Here is a 12,716-nt window from a genome sequence, read left to right on the forward strand (position 1 = left end):
GAACATGAATTCAAAGGAAGGGAGAGTAGGTAGAGAATTAGGAGAGGGAGAAGAGGTGAAGTGTGGCCAAAAGAAGGCCTAGACCAACTCCGCGGCCAGAGGATCGAGGGACATGTTCAAAAGAAGAGGAAGAGGTGAGGGAAGCAGGAACGGATGTGTTGTGGGGCGGGATCCAGGTTTCAGTGATACAGAGAAATTGGAGGTTGAGCGTAAGTAAAGGTCAAGGACAGCTGCAGTTTTGTTACAAATCGACCTGGTATTCCAGAGGGCGTTGTCAAAGGCATGGAAGCGTTAGTGAAATTAGGGTAGATGAGGTTGCAGAGTTGGAATGAGGCAATGGGGAGCGGGGTTGAGTGGGTTTGGGAGGTGGGAGGAAGGTTGAGAGAGGAGATGGCCATGAGAAGGAGAGTGTTTTGACCGGAAGAGGGCAGGGGAAATAGGGGAGGGAGGGGTAGTGGGGCAGGACTGTGAGAGGGAAAAGAGCATAACAGGGAGTAAGACAGCAAGGAGTTGATCAGTGGGTTGTGAAGCTGCCTATGGGAGTATACCTGGGAAGGAGAATGGTAGGTGGTGGAGGGGATAGGGTTCAGGGAGAAGGTGCTGAGGTAGGGGTCAGGCTCTGCAGACAGTAGCACACAGGTGAGATAGGACAGAGGTGCTGGTGGGAAAGTCAGAGGACAGGTAGATCAGACTAAAGTCTGTGGTATTGTGAGGAAGAAATCTGAGTGCTTCAGGGACAAGACGACAAGGCACTGGTGTAAGGAGTTGGAGGGAGAGAGGAAGATCAGAAGGACCAGATATCCCAGTCAAGAGAACAATGAGGCAGGAGGTCCAGGTACTCGGGGGGGGGGGGGGGGACAAGACGACAAGGTGCTGGGATAGGGAACTGGAAAGGGAGCAGAAGGTCGGGTGGATCAGATTCCCCAGCCCAGAGCACACAGGCTTGGTTTCCCAGAGGAAGAAGGAAGACTGCAGAGTGGGAAAGTGTGGCAAGAGGCAGCAACGTAGTGTGAGGTGGGGAGGTGGACAGTAGGGGACAGATGAGGAGGACGCCCTGGAGTTGGCCGATGGGAGGAAGGATCAGCCACGGTTGATGAGGAGCTGCAGAGTGGGAAGAGAGTGGCAAGGGGGAGCAATGTAGGATGGGGTGGTGAAGGGGACAGCAAGAGACAGCTGAGGAGGACGCTTTGGAGTGGGCTGATGGAGGGAGGCCCCGGTCACCGTTGACGAGGCGCTGGATGAAAGCAGCAGGAACTCGCCCTCAGCAGTGGGGGCTATGGCAGAGCAGTCAGTTGCAGTGGGATCTATGGCTTGATCAGGTGTACAGCGTCACTGAGGTAGGATGCTAGGAGTGAGCAGAGGGAGCAGGATCAAATATGCTGAGGAGAAGGATGCAGGGCTGACTAGCGCACACATAGAAAACAAGGATTTCCATGTACGAATTAGACAGTGCAAAGTGTATTACAATCTCTACTAAGCAATATCTAAAATCGACATGCTTAACATTTTGATTGTCTGGGATAACAGTGTCAAGATATCTTTACAGCCAAAACTTTTGAGGTGCCTTATGCACTTGCTTTCCGAAATTGCTAGTGATTAGCACCTGCAGTGCTTACGGTTGTTACCATCTTAGTTTTTCACATGTATTATTGGCTAACGTTGTTTCAAAGTGTATGCAAACATGTATATCAAACGTGGGTACATGGTCCCTAACATTTCTAAGTAATCTAAAGTGCAAAGTGCAGTTCGACCACGAATGGGGAATCCCTCGAATTTGCATCCCTAACATGTTTCAATAAACTTGGTTATACCTGCAAGGGTTGTTTTCACAACCAATACATCAAGAGTGCATAATGCTTTCCAACTCCAACAAGTTCAAGATTACAATGCCAAGTCATTCGAAATGTTGACCAGTGATTACCTTGTCAGCATTTCAAATTCGGTTCATTCCGAACGGAATATATAATGATTTGTATCATGTAAATATGACATGCATCCCCTATCAACGCAAGTAAAGTGCAGAGTGCCCTTGAGCAGTATGACGACAAATTTTATATCCCGATTTTAGTCAACCTACAAATTGACGTGACTATGCCCCTTCACTACTCTGAACTAGTGTAAGGGCTTTGAACAATCTATTACATCTGTACATCCTCTTCGTGAGATTACTAGTTTATACACTAATTTGTGTCATACGAATATGACATACATCACATCTTAGAACAGTTAAAGTTCAGAATGCATTTGAACAGTACAATTACAACCCTATTCATGTCCCTGTGTTGACAACTCTCCAAATTGAAATGATGGAGACCATCCTGCCCATTATTTTTCTGATAAATGTAAAAATCCATTATTGATCATTAACGCTCGTTTCATAATGAAGTCTCTCCAATTGATTATGACAGCACTCCTAGACTCGGCTTTCGGCAGGGTGAGAATGAAAATAGTGCAGAGACTGTGTCCTTTCCCATACAGTTAAGGACAGAGAAAGAAGAGAAATTCAATACACAAAAATTAGAAAAAAGAAAAAAAGGAAAGATATGAAAAACACCCCTGTTCAAAGACCATAAAATATGTGGTACCTCAAATGAGGAACATCTGGCAGAAAAATCAATAATTTGACAACTATCAGACTATATCGTCTTCCCCACTGATTGCAACGAACAGGGTCCCAGACTCTTGCCTGGTGGCTAGTAGTCTTATCTCTGCCACTGTCTTCAGGGAGACTCCCTTTTATGGTTGCTTGGTTTTGCTTCGGGTGCCAGACGCGTATCTTGCTTGGATGCCAAACCCTTTCTTTCCTCCCCTCTGGTTCACTCTCCTGCCAAGTACTGCCACAAGGAGCATTACTCGTATCATTAAGTTCAAATAACTTGCACTCAGTATTTCCAATTAACTTGTGTTCACTTTAAAGTTGTATGCCCCTACTGGTTCCTGCGTTATACCAGTTACCTCTGCTGGCTTTGGGACGCTCTGCCGGTTCTTCCTGGGGTCTCACTTTGTTCGGGAGCGTTACGCGGGCCTTCCTTGTCTCCGTAGCTCCTGATCCAGGTTCTTTGTTGTCAGGCCAGCGGTGTACGCACTGTTGCACCTTCTCCAGGTCGCGCCACCACTTCTCAGCCTCCAGCCATGTTCACGACCAGCTCCACAGCACCGGGCAAAGGATTCTTGCCACCTGCTTCTCGTCTACACCAGAGGACTGCTTGCAGCTTCCCCCGAGCATTCTCAGCTCCACCTTTGATTCTCCCGCACTGGACCGTCTACAGTGCTGCTTTCCTTCTCAGCTGGCCCACATCCAGGACGAATGTCTGTCAATGAGACGTCATCTGTTTTTACATTGTTCTGCTGACTACCCCCCCCACACACAGGGCACTAGAACAGCTTCTCTTGTCCCACGAGTCACTTTTCAATGCTCCTACCAACATGATGTTACATTTTACATCTTATATGATCATTGTTAGGTAAGATTTTCATTTTAGTGCCAATTCTCCCTCATTTGTGAGATCCCAGACCTTTTTGCTGGATTGTTTTTCCTTGTTCCCCAGTGTGTTGGAACCTTTTTCCTCACTCATCCTTTCTTTTACTCTTTTTATGGGTAGCATTTCTCCATAGTGTATTTTTGATGTTACCTATTTGATAACTCTTTGACATCTACATTTTATTGTTGCAGCACACAGCACTTTCTGTGCAGTGTTTCTGGATTACCCTTTGGGCTCCCCTTTTTATTTTCTCTGGCTTACCTTGAGTGAACAACTGTTCCCAAGGTTAGAAAGGATATTTTTATCTTTTCTATGTTTCATTTTGTGAGACCAGCACACCCCCACTTTATTTTTATTACAATTCTTTTTTACTAGCATTTATAGGAAAACAAACATTCGGCACCATGTGCCAACATTCCCCTGCTCCCACCCTTGGCCCCGGTACACCTTAACACCTTGCAAATCGTTTCATATACAGTAAGTCCTTGGATTGCGTGTGCATCCTGTAGTAGAGTAAATTAGTTCACAGTTCTGAGTGGTGATTATTTAATGTTGCAGCGCTGCAATAAACACCCATCTACCAGCCTGTGCGCTGTTCCTGTCATTCATGGTTCAGCTTTGGGTATCGGGACGTCGCTTCCCCGCCGTCGGATTATTGAATCAAAAAGTGTGTATACGCATCCCACATACTTCTAACATTGCACTGGTGCTGGGTTAGCGATTGCCAACCGTTTTTCATATCAATACAATACATTATGTCGGCCCTCCATTGCAAGATTTTAGGACTCCACCCCACCCCCCCAATGAATTGCCACCCGTTGTTTAGCTAATATAAGAAGCAATCCAATCAGTTTCATGGTGCTCTTGGGGACCTCCTTAGTATAGCGCAGTAATCCGATCAATGGATCCAAGTTTATCGTCTGGCCTGTAATTCCACCAATCGTGTCAAACACCTGTTTCCAGAACTGTTCTATGCTTGGACAGCCCCAGGCCAAATGGAGGAAGTATGCTTGTTCCGGGTTACATCTATTGCATCTCCCCGAGGTGTCAGGGAAATATTCTTTCAGCTTAACCGGTGTGTAGTAAAACTGATGTATGTATTTAAAATGAATCAGTTTAAATCTTGCGTTAATAGCCCTCTTTCTGGTACCTTCACAACAATATCTCCATACCTCCTCTGAAATCTCCTGCCCTAGTGTTCTTTCTCCATTTCTCCTGCGGCTGTGCCTTAACCATTCCCCTGTATTGCATGCACATGGAGTATATTTCGAGATTACCTTGTGGCCCATCAGACCCCTTAGCAATTTACCCAGTATAGGGGACACCTGTGGTTGATCGGGAAACGTGGTAAACACTTGACGTAAGCTCACTATTAATCTGTAATATAGGAATGTGTCTAGGGCTGACATTGCCCCTTTCTCCCTCAGCTCTTCCAATGTTATAAACTTCCCTTCAGGAAAGAGTTCTCCTATAGGCCCTGCCAGTTTGTCCCAAGATACTCTGGCTGGCTTACCGGCCCATAGAAACTGTAAAATAGCCGATTTCAGACCACAGAAGTAATCCCCCCAAAACCTCCATCAGGGCATTCAGGAAAATGCAGAGGAACCTAGGAAGCAGTGTCATTTTGATGATGGATATCCAGCCATACAGGTTAAGGGGGAGGTTTGTCTATCTCAACATGGCCTTTCGAGCCTGATCACAGACCCTCAGATAATTACTATGATACACCACAGTGGGGTCCCTAACTTTGTACATTCCCAAATAGCGAGTTCGAGTCATGTGCCATTGTAATCCGCAGCCATCTTGGTATTGTTTGACCTTCTCTGTCATTGGGAAGAGTATGGATTTAGAAGCATTTATTTACCTTCAGTCCCGATATTACCCCCAAAACACTGGACATCCCTCACAACTGGGTCCAGATTCTTCTTGGGATCTTTGATAAACAGTACCAGGTCATCTGCGTATAATGATATTACTACCCTATGGGTATGTAATCGGGCCCTGCGGTGCAGGTGCATATCCCTTACCCTCTCAGCAAAGCAAATGGCCCCATCGCCAGAGCGAAAAGTAGTTGACCATTCACTCTCACCCTGGCTTTCGGTTGTGTGTATAATAGTTGGACCATGGTGATGTAATGTTCTCCCATCCCGATTCACTGCAGCACAGTGAACAGGAATGGCCATTCAACCGAGTCGAATGCTTTAGTGGCGTCCAGTAGGGCTGCCACAAAAGACTCCTCAGAAGGTATTGCTGCCATCAACCCAAACATCCTCCGTAGACCGTACGAAGTGGATCTTCCCGGGATGAAACCCGCCTGATAGGCACTCACCATTACTGGCATCATTGGTGATAACCGAGACGTTAGAATCTTGGCTAAAATGTTATCTATATTAATCAGTGAGATTGGGTGGTATGAAGAGCAATCGTTGCTAGGCTCATCTGGTTTTAGTAATAATACCACCGTCGATTCTCTCAGCGTGTCGGGTAGGAGTCCTGTCTCTAAACTGTGTTGAAACATTCCCAACAGATGGGGACCCAGTCTATCCACATAGTGTTTATAAAATTCTGCCGTGAACCCATCAGGTCCCGGTGACATCCCATTTGGTAGAGATTTAATAGCGTTCAGCACCTCACTAATGACAGGGGACGACGTAGGTGTTCTCTTTGGTTGTCGGTGCACCAGTGTAGGGCTATCTGATCCAAGTAATCTTCGATATCCGCCTGAGAGGCGTGATCTGGGAGGAGTATAGGTTACTAAAAAGAAATTTGAAAAATTGCAGGACTATCTCTGTCTTCGAACCAATCTTTCCCTTGCTCATGTGCCATCACCTGGATCCTGCCTTTCAAATTGTCCATCTTGGTTGCCCTAGCTAATGTCTGGCCAGGTTTGTGCCCTTCCCCATATTGGCGAATATTAACCAAATTACTGATGTATTTAACCTCCCAAAGTGCTAGCACCTGGAACTCTTATACTTGCTTCAGAATCTCAGCTTGGTCTCGATTTGTAGGAGTTGTCATCTGAAGCTTCCCTATGATGCTCTCCTTAGCCGCCAGCTCTTCCCTAATCTGCCTGAGAATCCCCACTTCCTTGGATATTCATTCGCCCCTTATCACACATTTAAAGCTTTCCCACAAAATCCCAGCGGACTCTACCAATCCCACATTCAGGTCGAAAAAAGGCATCTACGGCCTTTGTTAGACTCTCTGAAGACCGTGTCTGAGAGGCCCTAAATTTTGAACCGCCATGGGAGCCTCCCGCTCGGCCCTCCAATCTCACCTCCAGCGTCACAGGGGCGTTGTCTGGGAAAGTGCGGGCTAGGATCTTCACTTCTCCAACCCGATCCAGCAGTGAGTGCAAAATAAAAAAATAATCCAACCTCGACGCCGAGTTGTTGGGTATGGAGTGACAAGTGTATTGCCGTACTGTTTGGTTTCTCACTCTCCATAGGTCTGCAATATCCCATGAGAATGCCATACCCTGCCGCTGGCTAGTCCCCTTGCTTCCAGACTCCCCCTGTCGTGTCTTGTTCATGCTGCATCACTGCATTGAAGTTGTCGGCCCAGATTACCACCCTGGGTAGCAGCTCCCCAAACTGCTGATCTATCCAATCTAGTGTATCTACTGCGTCTTGATTTGGGCTGTAGTAATTAATGTGTATACTTCTCCTTGGATGGTGCCTTGAACTAGGAGGCCTCTGCCCTCCCTATCCCTTACCACTTTAGTTTGATGGAACCCTACCGCGTTAAGTATCAGGGTGCCCACCACGCTGGCATATGAGGAGTATGAGGTGAAGTAGCTATGGCATCCCCAGGGTTTCCCAAAGCTGGACTCTGTATCTGGTGTTAAATAAGTCTCCTATAGGAAAGCTATTCCAATCCGATGCTGTTGCATATACAACAGTAATTTCTGGCATTTAGTGGGACATTTTACCCCCTGACATTCCAGGTGCAAAGGTTAAGTGTAGCCTTCTCCTAGTGTATTGACAAGCCTCTCAGAGTATTGACCTGCAACGTTGAACTGGTCGGGAGTTATAAGTGGTAACGTTGTAGTTGGGTTTACTGTGTTTCGCCCCCACCGACAACCCCAATTCGTCAATGATGACTCTTCCATCCCACCTACCCCCCTGCTGATCACCGCAACATATCAGCCGACACCTTTCACTAACCCACAAATGAACCTGAAGCTTCCGCATGAGAGGCAACCAGGAACCCAGCCACCCTCTACACCTCTGGAGTCTCATGGTCCCCCCAACACACCCAGACCGTCGAGCATCCGGGCTCAAGTTATGTGCAACGATAAAGGATATACTTCAACTATTGGCCTCTTCGAGAGGGTGAAAAAAAAATCTTGTCCCTCATGCTCTATTCAGAAGTTTTTGCAGGAAACAGCATAGCGTGGCGAATTCCTCGGTGTCTCAATTATTTCTTCACTTCAATGAATGGTCTTCTGGACGCCTGGACCTTTTCTGAAAAATCCAGGAAGAACTAATGGCATCACCCTTGCCGGTCACGTCCCTTTTTTTTCGGGCTGTGCATCCGGGCTATAATCGGTCGAGGAGGCGCTCCCGGGATCGGGCTCCTCCTGCTGGGTACTCCATGTGCGCTCTCAACTATATATCCGGCTGAAAATTCCTCTGGCCCAAGCGCCTCTCGCAGCATTTCCTCCACTAAGGGCTCCATTTTCTTCTGTTCCACCGTCTATGGCACGCTGATGATCTGCAAATTATTCCTTCTGGAGCGTGATTCCAAATCGCCCCATTTGTCTGCTAACTCCTTCAATGCCCTTTTCATGAGCGTCATATCTCTGAACACAGAGGCAGATTGATCCTCCACCATGTTGGTCCAAACGGACCTGCATGTGCTCAACCTTGCAGGTTAGTGTGTCCACCTTTCCGCCCAAAGATTGTATACTGGACTGTAGTTGAACATCACTTTAATGTCTTGGAAAGCCCCAGACGGGGACAGGGCTGCCTTTTAGGGCTGTGCCTACAGGGATTTCTCCATTGGCTTTTTGTGTTTCGTCAGAGATTGAGCGTTGAAGTGCAGTCTGGACTACTGCTGCTTGCCCACCTTGCCAGATTTGGACATTCCCACTGTGTTGGGGATTTCACTCTGCGCGGCTCACTAATCAGTGCCGGGCACTCTCACTCAGGGGATGTCCTGAAGAATGGCAGTTTCTTAGTGCACTCCTTGCGTCTTTAGCAGAGTGCTCAGGATCTGGTGCTGACTTCGCTGTTACCATTCAAGGATGCCGGGTGGCAGCGGGATGCCCCTTTGCAGCCGTCCCCCTTCAGGTGGTCCAGCACGTTCACCCAAGCAGCGTGTGTGTACAGCTCCAGTCTTGTTCTTAACTAGGACTGCTCCTTGCAACTGAGCATTCCATGTACTGAGGTTTCCCCCTCTCCTGTATACCGGTTGGGAGTATCGCCTCAGGGCCTGGGGCTCACAATTCCCTCGCTCCTTGCTTTAGTGGTGTCTGTTCGCAAGTGGTGAGACAGTTGTCAACAGGATTTCAGGATTAACCGACAGTTTACTGAACACCGCAGTTCGGGCCTTGAACCCCCATGCGGGCAACACCGCCCCAGTGATTTATTGCCACTCTTTAGGTTAGCTCCAACAATGAGTCGTGCCCCAGGTAACGACAGAGCACGAGTCACCATGAGCACAGAGGGGTCTCCACAGCAGATCAGTGTTATGTACCTTATTCCGGGCTATCAGAAGGCTCAGATCGCTGTTCAGAGCTAGGTCCCAACTCGGAATAGGCCAGGATCTGCCGTAGTTACGTTCTCGGGCAATGGCGTTGGCACACATTTGTCTGTGCTGTTAGTCTGCTGTCGGTGCCCGAGAATCCGACTGCTCCTCCCGGCGCACTCCTCCGATGCTCACGCAGTCCAGGGAGCCCCCCTTCTCCTCGCTGACTCCGTGAGGCTCACACAGTCGAGTCGCTGGGATGCGGACCACTGACTCCCACCGAATGCCAGCAACCAGATCCGCTGGGGGCGGCCAGTCCACACAGGGGTACCTCTGGCTAGGCCAGATCGGGCCTTTGTCACTCATCACCTCCCGCAGGTCTGTACATCAACGGCGTTGCCCAGCTGGGTGCGTCACTCAGTTCTGGCCACAGCAGTGTTCTGTAGTCGCTCCGGTCCCCTCAACAGGACCACACACACTGGTTTATCAGGTGTTACCAGGGTCCTTCGCCTTGCAGACGCTCCGCTGCAGTGTCCGCCAGTGCAACACGCCCGCCGGCGGCGGCTCCTCCACAGCCCAGAGATGTTGCCACACAGGGACTTTCTGCCTTGCTTGTATCAGCGCTTCCCGGTCTCGTATTAAACTAGAACTTTGCACGCATGACGGCATAGATTTCTTACAGCATTACACCTCGCATGGGTTCTGGATGCAGCTAGGGATATTCGCTGGATCTTTGAAGGTGTCGGAGAGCGCACAGCTTGTGGCCATCCTAGCTGGGCTCTCTAGCGCCCTCCCAGCACACCCCCACCTTAAATAGACTGCTGGGGAGATAGTGAATCCCCTTTCTCACTGCTCCTTTAACATTTCTGTTCCAGCTACACTATGGCACCCTTGGGTGCCCATTATTCCAAAATGGCCAGTCTTCTTTTTTCAATTTTATTTTCATTTGCGTGTCCTTACTTGGTCCTTACCCTACCCTCTAGGCCAGGAAAGTCATTTGTTTAAGTTTTGTCTTTGGTGGGAGACCTGGGGCAAGACTGTCTGAGAAGGCAGGAAGTGAGGGAGGAGTCCAAAATATGCAGCCCTTTGTCTTCCAGCCTGCCTGCCTGCTTGGAATCAGTTCCAACTGGAAGGTTGGCTGTCCTGAAAGGACTGCCACCCACTCAGGTTTCAATAGTGCACGCCTGTTGATTGGCTGGGTTCCTGTATAAAGTTCTGATCCTGGGAGCTGAAGAGGTAGTTGATCACTGGAACTGAATCCAAAGAGGAAGATGAAGAAAAGCGGGCTGAGCCTATTTCTGGCGACTGGTGAGCCTGCTGTGTAACCAGAGCCTGCTGTTAACCTTCCTTCCAAGCGACCTGGAGGTCCCGAAAACTACGACCCTGACCTAGGGCATGTTGCGATGCAAAGACCTGCATTTTGAGCCATCGAACGACTTGCTGCCACCAGTGTTAGGACAGTTTTTCCGAAGTCCAACTAAGGACTTCAGAAAAACTGTCCCAACAATCATCTTAGACTCAGTTGGTGACACTAACCTGATATTGCAATAACACATAGTTGTGTCGGTCATAAGGAGTGAAGGAGTGCTTGAGGTTTCAGGTAGGTATGGGTTTATAGATTGTGCAGTCCATGACCCAAGTGGTCGTCCTTAACCCCAGTAGGGGAGACCCTCCCCATGAGGTCCTCCCACATTAAACCACCCCTAGGGGGTAGCGGCGTCACCTTGCTAGCCTCCTGAGAAGGCTCTCCCCCGTGGGGGTAAGTGACAACACCTAGTGAATCATCACAAAAGGTTTTCAGAAATGTAAAATGTTTAATTCATGGAAACTGTATTGTTACTTATTTACCTGTCGCTCCAGATCTTGGCCAATGATACCAGCTTCCACGTGTGCTGTTAGATTTTTCTCGTCAATCCATAGAATCCTATTCTGTTTGATAAAAACATGGTGTGAGAAAAATCAAAGAGCAAAACTTGGTCCAGGTAAAAGCACTAAATAACAGACATTGCAAAGAAATTAAAACAATGACTTTCATTAATGTTCTTTTTGATCGATGCAGCCTTTCGCCCACAAATTCTGCATTTTTTAAGTATCTGAGCATCACCTGAACACTGCTCCCTTGTTCCATATGGAGGAAGGGTGGGGGAATTCAAACAAAAGCAAAATGCTACAACTGTCACCAAAAAGCACAGAAAAGATAGTGAGTAATCTGTGTTAAAATCTGTTCAGTGGTAGGTTGGTGGTTGATGAAAAATCTGTGGGAATAAGAATATGAATATATATATCAGAAGAACAAGTTACTCTCTTACCTGGCAACGTTCTTTCGATGGGATGGTCCGACGACTTATTCCATATCTATGACAGGCAATCACCACAGCTGTGCTGGTTTGGAAAATTTTCGGTGTCTGCGTCCTGCGTCGATGACGTCGATATGATGTTCTCGAGGGCCTCCGTCGAGCTGACATCACCGGATGTTATAAGTAGGACGCACAACGCCCATAGCCTCAGTTGTAGTTTTTTCCCAGAATGTGTGGCACCAATCCTCTGCCAGTATAACCACAGAAAGACTTGTGGAAACGTAAGCTGCAATCGCATAAGAAATTCTGTAGCGGGGCAGGTAGGGAGGGAACGATATGGAATACGTCGTCGGACCATCCCATTGAAGGAACGTTACCAGGTAAGAGAGTAACTTGTTCTTCGAGGGGATTGGGTCCTCCGACGTATTCCATATCTATGACAGACTCCCAAAGCAGTATCAACATATGGAGGAGGGAAAAAATTTAGAATATAGAAATTTAGAATGTCCAATCAAATTGCAGAGTAAATGACCGCCTTGCCAAAGGCCAGATCCTGCCCATGGATGGAATCTAGGGAGTAGTGTCATGCAAAAGTATGGACCGAAGCCCAAGTGGCTGCTTCACAGATGTTTGTTTCGAATAGGAACACCCCTCTGCAGGGCAGTAGAGGCAGCCATACCGCTAGTAGGATGGGCCCGTAAGCCAACCAGAGGGTTCTTACCCCGCCAAGCAGTAATATTCAGAAATTGCCAAGATACTCCATCTAGACAAAGTCTGCTTAGTAACAGCTTGTCCCAAACGCCTTCCAGTGTAACCTATAAAGAGATGATCGTCCACTCTGACCCGGCACATGAGTGAAATGTAGAAACTTAAAGCTCTCCTAGGATCCAACCTATGGAGCCTCTCTTCCTTACCAGGATGCGGAGGAGGCCAAAATGCCGGAAGAATGACCTGTCTTAAATTAAATTCCGAGACAACTTTCGGAAGAAAGGAAGGACAAACTCTATGGACAACCCTGTCCTTGTGAAACACAGTGAAGGGTGGCTTAACTGAAAGTGCTTGCAACTCAATCACTCTGCGAGCGGAAGTGACCGAAACTAAAAATACAGTTTTAAGGGTTAACAGTCGCAGAAGACAAGAATGTAAAGGCTCAAATGGAGCACCCATTAGGAATTTTAGAACAAGGTTCAAATCCCAACCAGGCACCTGGAAAGGTGATGGCGTAAACACATTAGTGAGCCCTTTG

At 47.8% G+C, this 12,716-nt stretch overlaps 1 protein-coding gene across 1 annotated transcript in view; it reads right to left on the minus strand.

Annotated features, from left to right (window-relative positions):
* The window catches only part of AGPS (alkylglycerone phosphate synthase), a 1,795,747-nt gene that overhangs the window by 1,235,561 nt on the left and 547,470 nt on the right, over positions 1–12,716 (minus strand). Inside the window, exon 8 of the mRNA XM_069616114.1 lies at positions 11,022–11,102. Within this exon, the coding sequence (XP_069472215.1) occupies positions 11,022–11,102 (81 nt within the window). The remainder of the gene's footprint in view (positions 1–11,021; positions 11,103–12,716) is intronic.

This window comes from Ambystoma mexicanum, chromosome 9 (assembly GCF_040938575.1).
Source record: "Ambystoma mexicanum isolate Mex_15411 chromosome 9, UKY_AmexF1_1, whole genome shotgun sequence".
NCBI classification, from domain to species: domain Eukaryota; kingdom Metazoa; phylum Chordata; class Amphibia; order Caudata; family Ambystomatidae; genus Ambystoma; species Ambystoma mexicanum.